Source organism: Morone saxatilis, unplaced genomic scaffold (assembly GCF_004916995.1).
Source record: "Morone saxatilis isolate NCDOM2014 unplaced genomic scaffold, NCSU_SB_2.0 Contig21, whole genome shotgun sequence".
In the NCBI taxonomy this organism is placed as follows: domain Eukaryota; kingdom Metazoa; phylum Chordata; class Actinopteri; family Moronidae; genus Morone; species Morone saxatilis.
Window position 1 is genome coordinate 10501201 of NW_023339774.1, and position 10448 is coordinate 10511648.

General features: G+C 41.6%; 1 protein-coding gene across 3 annotated transcripts in view; it reads right to left on the bottom strand.

Moving 5' to 3' along the window:
- The window catches only part of LOC118332179 (rab GTPase-activating protein 1), a 76335-nt gene extending 65918 nt beyond the window's left edge, over positions 1–10417 (bottom strand). For all 3 annotated transcript variants that reach the window (XM_035667338.1, XM_035667337.1, XM_035667336.1), the window contains exons 1-2: positions 10283–10417; positions 988–1223 (exon numbers count right to left, since the gene is read on the bottom strand). In XM_035667338.1, coding sequence (XP_035523231.1) covers positions 988–1140 — 153 coding nt within the window. In that variant the 5' untranslated portion in view covers positions 1141–1223; positions 10283–10417. The remainder of the gene's footprint in view (positions 1–987; positions 1224–10282) is intronic.
- Positions 10418–10448: the final 31 nt, after the last annotated feature.

A 10448-nucleotide genomic window follows, 5' to 3' on the forward strand; every position in this document is an offset into this window, starting at 1 on the left:
GGAGAGGAGAGGAGAGGAGAGAGTAGAGGAGAGGAGAAACCTGAACCCATTAGGGACACACACAGGATGGTGGCTGGTTTCCTCAGAAAGTTTTTCTCTTTGTGGAGACACGCCCTAGTCACAAAACACCATTTTTTTCTCCTGACAATGAGTTCAAAGCACTCGCGGCTGCATCGCCACACTGTAAACCAATATCTGCTCAGTGAGTGAACCACAGAGGGCATACTGTATGTCAGATATTCTGTGGTACGATAGCGGATTGACTGCAGATGTTTTCCCAACGTTAAGTATCATTCAACTTACTGACACTGAATGACAAACTGGTAAAATACCAGCTGACAGCTAATGGATAAGTGTGTTTTCTTCATGGCTTCTTTTCCCACTACCCCAGATATTTTACAGTGGAAAAACACAGGAAATAAACGTAATTCTTTACAGGTTTGAGAGATAAGAACAAGTTCTTCACTAGAAACAAAGCCTGTGACAATGTGCTCTCAATTTTGTGCGCTTCAACAGGGATTTAAGGGCTTTCTTACTGTAGAAAATGAAAAAAAGGACATTCACAGACACAAATCTAAGACCGACTATGAGAAGAAGGTAGAATGAGAATGTGGAAAAAGCAAAACAAGAAATGGTTAGCCTTATGGTTAGAGTGTGAGACTGCATGTTTAAAAAGATGGGCGAGAGCTCTTGACATGTGAGTGGTAAACACAACCTGTTAACAATATGTACGGACTTTAACCCCTGACCCTCAGTTTAAGTTACACTGATGAAAAAAAATATCATTGCTTTACAGGTTTTCTATTATCAGTATCGAGCATCATGGTGATATTCATAATAAGAAGCGTCTTGGGAAAGGATTTGATCTTGTTATCACTGTCAACAGACCAGTGACACTCCTAAATACTCTGATTTGTCCAGTACAGCTGTGAAGTCTCCCACCTCTCCCTCAGACTTCCGTCCATACCTACACCCAACCGTCCTTACCTTCAGTCCTGTCTTTTCGTCATCACTACCATTATTAGTGGAGGAGGGTGTCTCGTCCCCCAGCCGGGACACAAGGACAAAGTCCTCACTGTTGAGAGTGGACACTGAGTCCGAAGACACGCTAATCTTCCCCACCGAGCCCTTGTCATCCATGGCTGCCGCTGTTAAACTCAGCCACGCTGCTCATGAATGGAAGACGGGAGGAGGAAGTGGTGGGAGATGATGAGCAAAATCACCTAGAAAAAGAACAAAATAAATAAAGAAAAGAAGCAGAAAACAGTCATGAAGTGATGAAATCCATGAAAAGCATCTTTTAATGCAACTGGAAACTTGGCTACTTAGAAACTAACTAAAAAAAAAAAAAAAAAAGGTGAGACCATTTATTATTCAGTTTTAAAAGGTCTTTAAAGCACTTGAAGGAAACTATGAGGCAGCTTTACAAAACCTGGAGAGAGGGAGCGAAAAGAGAAAATGGAGGGCGCAAAAGAAAAGTTAAGCAAAAGAGTTTAGTCCAAGTGAAAGTGATAGACAAGAGAGCAGGTTACGATGAAGGAGTAGAGACAGGATAGATCAGAGGGAGGGGAAGAGGGTCTGTGGGTCATACGAGGCATTTTTGTCTATCTCAACAGAATAAAAGAGACGCATTTGCAACAGAGATTTATGCAACGCAAAGCCATGGTGATGCAATTTTGGAAAAGAAACATGCATATGAAAGTGAGGAATTAAAGAACAAGCCAGCTCACTACAACCATCCATCTATTCCACGTCGGTGCTGCCCCCCTTTAAAAAGACTCAATTGTGGTCTAACCGCCGACACATTACATGTACACCAGAAATATATTAAAACACAGAAAAGGATGTCCTGAGTGTGCTAATTACATTGCATGCTCTCCCCCAGCACCGCTGCTCTCCCGGCCTGCTGTCACAACCACAAATAATCTGAGCTCAGATCCTGCGGGACACACTGCGCATCGTCGGCTCGTCCCTCCCTCTGCCTTTTACTACAGCTCCCTCCATCAACCCGTCACTGACAGTTTCACTTAGCATCAGATTTTGGCGCAAGATAAATGCACCGCCATTGTGTAACTTCACAGGTAAAAGTTTGCAAATGCTCAAAAGCAACATCATTATTTGTGAGGAGGAAAGCTGATGACAGGACAAAAGACCTAGAAAGAGGATGCAAGGTTTGGAACAGGTGTAGGAAAGTAAGAAAAAGAAACATATTTTTTCACTTTTTACTTCTTGCGGCAAAGTCAAAAACCACTTCCACACTGAAATAATCATTTTTTTGGTCTGTATTTGTCAGCGCAGGTACGGAAATGGGGGTAGGAAGAAAGAAAACATTAGTTTTTAGTAAGTAAAAAGAGGTAAAGCTCTATCTTTACAGTTAGGCCGTGAGGTAACACCTGCAAAAAGGGAGGTGCGATTGTGTGTAACACAGGAAGAAAGGCACAACAGAAGGTTCTGGCAGAGTTTCAAGAAGAAACCATAACAAGCTATTTCTGGCCATTCCCCCCTCTCCACTCTTCCCTTTCATTCTCTCCCATCCGTCTCCCTTTTTGTCTTTTACTACTCTTTTCTTCTTCATGCCCTCCTTATCAGTACCCCTTGCAATCTTCTATTTTCTCAGCCCCTAGTGCCCTCAAATACGGGCTGCCCTTGCACTCCTACATTTTTCTGAAGGTTTCAGTTGCTGTTTTTTCCACTTCGCTCTCTTGTCAAACCCTTGCCCTTCCTATTCAAATAAGGTCCAACAATGGAGAGGTAATGGGGAATAAAGGTCTACAGCTGAAAGGTCAAAGCAGTTAATAATGTTCCTTACTTAGGATAACATTGTTATACTGACCCACAATGAACCACAATACAAGTAGCTAGCTCTGTGTTACCATAAAGTTTTACACCGTGTTGTGCTGATATGAATGCTATTATTAGGCTGCCAACATAAACTGACAGTTTAGACTCTTTATCTGTTCACAGCAAACTGAGGGAATGGGCAACTGGTATTCATCCTAGAGGCCTGGGTTTTGTTTTTCACTTGTATTGCAAAACTGAAGTTGAGAGAAAGGGTCACAGGATACGATGAGCAGTCATGTGAAACATACTGTCGCCTTAGACTGAGCAGAAAACTCTCACTTTTGACCTCTAAAACATTTCATTAGAATCTAGTACCGATAGGATTTCCACCATTTACGAGGAGTTGAACGCTTGTTTTACATTTTTAGTTTGATTCACTTGACAAAATACCCAGACAAAAATAAATATGGTTGCCTTTCAGTTGTTGTCTGTTTCATTTTCACACTGACTTATAACAAAAAACCCAAGAGGAGTAATCGTGGAATCATACGCACTGACAAGGAACTCACTCATTGGACTTTTAGGTGACTGTCACCCAACATCACCTTTAAGTTCTGTTTATTAAAAAGGACCAGTGTGTAACATTTAGTGGCATCTTGCGCTGAAGTTGCAGACTGAAGTGTGCAGGCGAAACTTTACTCGCATAAAGGAAAGGCCCACGGTGGTTCGACGATTGCTATATTCAGGTGATTATACACTAAAGAAGACATAACTATACAAATGATATATTCCATTTCTGCCAATACAACCTCAAAATATTACACACTGGACCTTTAAATGTCATAGTGATCCATTTTTATTGCGTGAAAATTAAATGCTATTAAAAAATAAAAATGAACATGACAGGTAATGATAGATTATGACAGACTTTTTTTTACGACCGTGTCTTTGCACAGACCTGTTTTAACTCCTTTTCACTTCCTAATGTCATCGGAAAGTCCCAGCACTTACATGTATACATACCGTGCGTAAATATATGTTTCACAAATCAAAACCGGAGTGCAATTGGAATCAGACCAACACCCACCTTTTCAAGCAATCTTGGTCCGGTACATGAACCATAAATGTACCGAAACAAACAGACAAAACACACCACTTTGTTTGAACCATACCAAACAGGCTGTTTAAAAAAGATGCTAGAAAGTACAATGAACTATGAAAATATAAGCAAGTAAATATTCTCATCTAAAACTCTGTATGGGTGAACTTCCTGTTCCCTTCGGGGACCTGAACTGTAGAGTTTAGCACTGACCTCAAGTCAGATTGTGGGGAATTGTAATTCTAATAGCTTTCAGCGTGGTCTTTAATGCTGCAGCACACAACATTTTATCACATCACAGGAATTACACGGTTGGTCTTATAATGTAGGACTCTGCATTGATTCAACAGTTCCCCAAAAAATAAAAAAATGCTTCCAGTCAGTAATGACAACTTATCTTAAAGCCCCTGATTAGGGTAGACCTCATCTCACTCTCTCGCTCTCCAGTTTTGTTGCACTTGCTTGGGCGGGCCAGGTCAGTTTACACAGTTAAAAAAAAACTATATTTCTCGCACACGCTCTCTTAAACTGGCTGGAGTCGCGGTTTCAAGTATTTAATTAGACTGACCTTTGTACAAAGCAAAACAAGTGGGTCATTTAGTGACTGGAAGTGAACGCGTGTTGGTCTGTTTCACATAGAAATAACTAGGAAGCATTTTCAGTCTGACTGAGGCTTTATGACTGTTATTACTTCTTGTAGTTTGGTGACATCAGATAACGTAGCTTCACCCAAAGGAATCAGAAACACCTGTGTGTGTGTGTGTGTGTGTCTGTGTGTGTGTGCCAGACTTTTATTGAGTTCCACCCAGCTAGTGTGATAAATACTAGTGCAACCTACCAGTCCAAAAAGAAAAGACTCAGTAGAATCCATGAGAGACATTTGCATCATTCCTCAGGTCCCTTGTTTATCTTCTCAAGCTTTTAAATCTTTAAGAGACATTTCAGATGTTTACTACTACTTCTTGGCTCAAAGGCAGCTGCTTTCCATTTTTAGCACACTTGTCCTCCGAGTGATTAGTCTCAGATTTTGTGTTGATGAGTTTCTACATCTTCTTGTCTTTTACTGATCATTCAAATGTGAAAAAGAACTTTCATGGAAAGAAAATGCTTTTTTTAAAGTCCTTTACATTCTTAAAGCCTCTGAGTAACTTCGAATAAAGCCTTCTGGCAGCATCTTTTTACATGCTTAAATAATCGGTTTTAATGGTCTCATTTGACGCTACCATGCCCTTATACAAACCCATCCTATAAGCCAAGAGAAACGCTTCCAAAAAATGAAATGTTTGGTTTGAAAAGAAATTATTAGACAGTGGCCAATCTTATTTTCTGGTCATCCTAAAGCTTCACAACCGCTTTGTAACCCCAGCGTCAATCACCTCACTAGAGAGCAATGTATACGAGACTTCACAGTTCACGGTGCTTTTTGAAAAAGACGCCAATTAGCTTCACTAATTCGTTCCTGTTTCAAGGCGCAAGTACCAAAAACTCTATCGACCTTCGCAGTCGAGCCTAGATGCACACACACATGCATAAACAGAAAATGCCGCATCACACGTACCCTACACACGCACAAGCAGCTGTATTATGAACACAAATAAGCACACACCCGCAGGCCCATATGTGCATGCACACCCAATCCTCCTTCTCTATGTCTCTGACTAGCTCACGGCTCCAACAGGCTTATAATGGCTGCCTTGTCGCCCTGCTTTCCTCCCCAGCCTCAGCAACAGCCCTCTGCCTGCTCCTGCCGATCAACGCCGTTCCTTATCAACCTTTTTCAGCGCCCTGGTACACTTCCAACAAGACTCGTAATCAATGCTACTGGTTGTTACAAAAAATGTGCTTTTCCTATCTAAATGTCACACTCTTTTTTTTATCTTTAATTTTAAATCTTGCTTTGTAAATCTTATCTTTCTATCTATTCTTATCCTCTGGCTTGTTTCCTTTTTTTCTACTCTACTGCCTGTTGGAGGGCTTAAAAGGAGAGGAGATGAAGACAAGAGAAGCAGGAAGCAGTTTCCTCTGATGGAGCACTTTTGTGTGTGTGTGTGTGTGTGTGTGTGTGTCACCATGACAACAAGACCCGCATCATCTACAATGTTTTCATTTGACCTGAACCACCTTTGGCAAACACAGTGATACTCGGGCAGTTATGTTGCTGCTCAGCTGTCCTGTTACTTCTGACAGAAAGTTCTGAAAGGTGATAGATTTTTATGTAAGTGCGTTACTTCCTCGGTAAAATACCGCACTCTATATCACTAAGCACTTCCCTCAAGAGACAATTTTTGTAGACACGACAAAATGTGCTAGAAGGTGTGCACATTTTAGAGTTTGAATAAGACGCGCGCATTGAGACGTGTAAATCATTTTATCATAGATTTCATACTGTAGTAGGGCTGCAACTATTAATTATTTTCATTTGTTTTGGTTTCTGAGTTCAGTACAATGTCAAATATGTCAGGCTAAATATTTAAAGCTAAGGGGGGTATATTATAATTTACTGTATTTTACTGATTTTTTTACTATAAAAAAGCAAAGCTGGGTCCAGCAATCAACTAACTGTTCCAGCTCTATTTCATAGGTTCATCTGCATGCAAAGGCATTAGACCTGTGAAAGCTTGTTTCCCTTTATGGTAAAATGGTTCGGTGACTGTTACAATGTGACTGTTGTGTTTTACAATGTGATACAGAGTACATTATGTTTCTGTCCATGTCAGGTTTCCAAATGAACAGCATCTATCAACCACAGATTGATTTAAGCAAGCAAATATTTAGTGATAAGATGCCACCAGGCACTAAACTGTATTTTTCTGGTTTGCAAGCCAAGTTTTCTGATGTGGCAGGGCAGAGCTTTACCAACCCAAACAGCAGTGTAATAATCTGGGCGTGTCCTGCAAAGAATCATGAAGAGTACAGTTTCATTTTAGGACCAAATAACTGACAAGAGTGACCTCTCTTAGCGGTTTGTTGCAGGTAAAAACAAAAGTATCTGAATCCGTAACAAGCACATCCGATGTCAATACATGTGTAAAAATGTGCACGCTGGAAACCCACGCCTGCCTTTCCTTTTTTTTTTTTTGTCCTCCCTACCACTCTCCAGCTGAACGGGCTGTTCTGGGCTGCCAGCTGGGCCCTGCGTGCGCCTCACAAGGGAGAGGAAGACACAGCCAGACACAGCCAGAGAGCATTCAGGCTTGCGACGCAGTCCCTTTCCACTCGCCTCACAGCAGTGACTTCAGCCAGGCAGAGATAGCAGGGAGAAAGGGAAAGCAGAAAGAATGACAGAAAAGGCTGAATACCACAAGGTGAGTCACAAGGTAGGGTACCAAATGGGGAGAGAACGAAAAGAAAGAGAGGAGAAACTCTGAATGAGCACACAAACGCACACGCAGTCCCCTAATTTACATCTTATTTGTGCTGTGAATCATCTGGATTCAGATGCGCAGCAGAGCAGACTCCCGGTCGGCTATCCGCGAATGAAACCTCTGCATGTCTCGCACTCTGCAACAACACAATCTCACATGACAGAGGGGGGGGGAAAAACAAGTGGATCACACAGTGCCGGCCCTGCTTTTAACTTCTGAAATGGAGCACTCGCTGCAGCAAACCACAGTGAGCTACTGAGCTGCACAATGTGAGGCTATTCACACACATTTATTTAGCAACGGTGTGTCTCTGGCTGTTATGGCTATATCAACTATGTGCAAGTCATTAAATATCATTAAAAGCAAACATTGACTTTTCTGATCTTCATTATTAGCAGTGTGCAAAATTAAAAGACGCTCCTCAACACTACACACTACCACAGAAATCCCCTATTGAGAAAAAAGGCTTTGATTTCAGATGCAGGTAAGTCACTGCATTTCCCACAAGCTCGTTGTTTTCACAGGTGTGATTGAGTGCTGTAACAAATCCTTTACGCTTCCTTAAACTTCTCTTAGCCATTAAATATACGTCTGTGCTTTCAACCCCACAGTCTCCTTTCATCTCATCAACGGCAACTGCGAGGGAACAGTAATCCACTACAGTTGAAGCCAGCCCCCCCGCCATTCGGTCTCCCCCAGCTCCCCAAATAACAGGTGCGTCTGAGGGGCGTTGGTAGGATTTCAGAACATTCAGGGCTCAGTCCGAAACTCAGTCAGAGATAGAGCTATAATGAGAAGGATACGAGGGGACACACTGAGAGAAAACGTGTGGCATCTCGACTGAAAGTGCATCAGGCATTAGATTTGACATATCTGCTTCTGAGGAGGGGGATTATATTTATCACATATGATTATGGGTCATAAGAGTTTGGGAATTGTGTAGGGAAAATATATCATACTCATTTTAGCTTTAAAAAAAAACACGTGATTAAACACTGACCTTTCTCCTCCTCTGGTACACACTTTTATTAAGTAACAAAGCAAATATTTGCACACACACAAATCTGGGTTGTGTTTTTTAGTGACCTGCATCACATGCAGCGAGGCTTTACTGTAATACCTGAGTTTCAGGAAATAGAGCAAGAACAAAGAGCCCAGACAAGTGAAGTGACAGTTGGCACATTACGCTGTTACCATGCGTGTTATCCACTGCTGGGAAGAATTAACTCACAAAGGCACAAAAGCTGCTGGTATCAACAATCCCATTCGTGGCAGTAACAAGAGTCTTAGGCGTTAGGCTATCAGCAGCTAGTTGGCTGCTGTAACTAACTGTCTCATTATTAGTAGAAAATGAGAGAAATGTGGAATATAACTGCACAAAGGGGCTATCTGCTCAAAATATCAGTTTGCACTACTCACACTTACTCACTGACTGATTGACAGAGGAAAGACGATGCATGGCACATCATTTAGAGATGTTGAAACCAGGGCCAAAGAGGTAATAATAATAATATACATATAATTACATTGGGCAGACCGTATGTGGGCACAAAGTTAATCTAGAACAAGATAATATTCACAAGTATTGCTAAAGTTATACAGCTAGTTTGGAAATATATTATAGCACAGATTTATATATATATATATATATATAAATATATATATATATATACGAAGGGGACTGGTAAAGCTTTTCAGTGGAGTCACATTCAGCATATAAAAAACAAGTTCTTTCAGCCACTGCTTCAGACAGTTATGAAATCTTGAATGCATCTTGACACCCGTGCACGCCACCACAGAGATTTTTCATAACAATCCCTTCTGGTCCCTCCCTTATCATGTGACGATAACAGAACTTCCACATAAAATACAGCGGATTAAAGAGGACAGTGTGCCAGTGTACTTGAGTAGGAAAGATTCAAAGCCATGATTTACATTCCTGCCTGTAAGAAACTGTACAGCAGTCGGTACTAACAGCCAAAGACTGCGTTGTTTTCATATTGTCCTGGTGTAGCAATACAAAACAAACTTATTAAGTGAGTTAAAGTGGCCGAAACCAACATATTAACCATATATAAACCAATACCAGTGTAGATATATTGAGCTACCAAGCTTCTTATGATGTGAGTTGATGATTTCTTCATCTATTCTGATTTCATGTGTGTGTTTAACGCATGTATTTCATGTGATGGATGTCAAAATAAACTTGTACTTGTGTTTAGATCTCATGGTACTATACAGAAATACGGCTGATGACTGCTGAATAAGTACATATACAATAAAAACGCACAGTACAGTACAGTCACTATAAACCATACTAACTTACAACACTATACACACTATGTTTAAAAAAAAAAAAGCACATTCAGCTGTCATATACGACGATACAATACAAACGGTGACAAATAAAGCACATAAACATGTGTTGTTTACCAGTGTACAGTAGTCACAGACACAGCACAGACAAATACAGGCAGCTTTAATGAATAGGCTTTCTGGTCGCACCGGTAACTTACACCACTTAATGTGGACACAAGCAAACCTGCTACATGTCAATGCAGCCTGTTAGGCGCCACATCGCCTGGGAACATTTGAACTCCCACAGCCCTTTAATAGAAAACTTAACCAGCGGTTCATGGTTTCTGCTCGATACCGCTGGGCGAGCCTAATGCAGCTAACTTATTGCCCCAGTTGGCCCTTACGTTAGCTGAGATAGCTAGACAGCAGCTATTAATTCAAAGTCCGGCCAAAAGGTTTAAATACACACTGAGCAGTTAGAGAGACCATCCCGCCACCGCGAGGAAATGAATACGACCTGCTGTGTGAAGGTATTGGCGATCATTTGGTGGATGAAGCCGCTGACAGGCCGCCGCTGGAGGCAGCTCTCACACAGGCCATTACTGTACACAGCTAGCAGAGCTGGCTAACGTCTGCTAGCCATGCTACAATCAACAAAAAGCGAACAGCTACACACTTCTTCAGAAATCAACACATAAGCGGGGCTGACGTTTTGACGTGCGAGCGGGACACTGCTTACCTTTATCCCCACGGTTGTATTTATTCCAATGGCGGTTGGCACAACATTGCACTTTCCCCAATAACATCAGCAGCCAACAGCATCCAGACGAGCTGTAAACACAAGACCGACCAACCCGCTGACACACGCACTGCGCATGCGCCTGTCAGTGCCCCCTCTCGCCTGT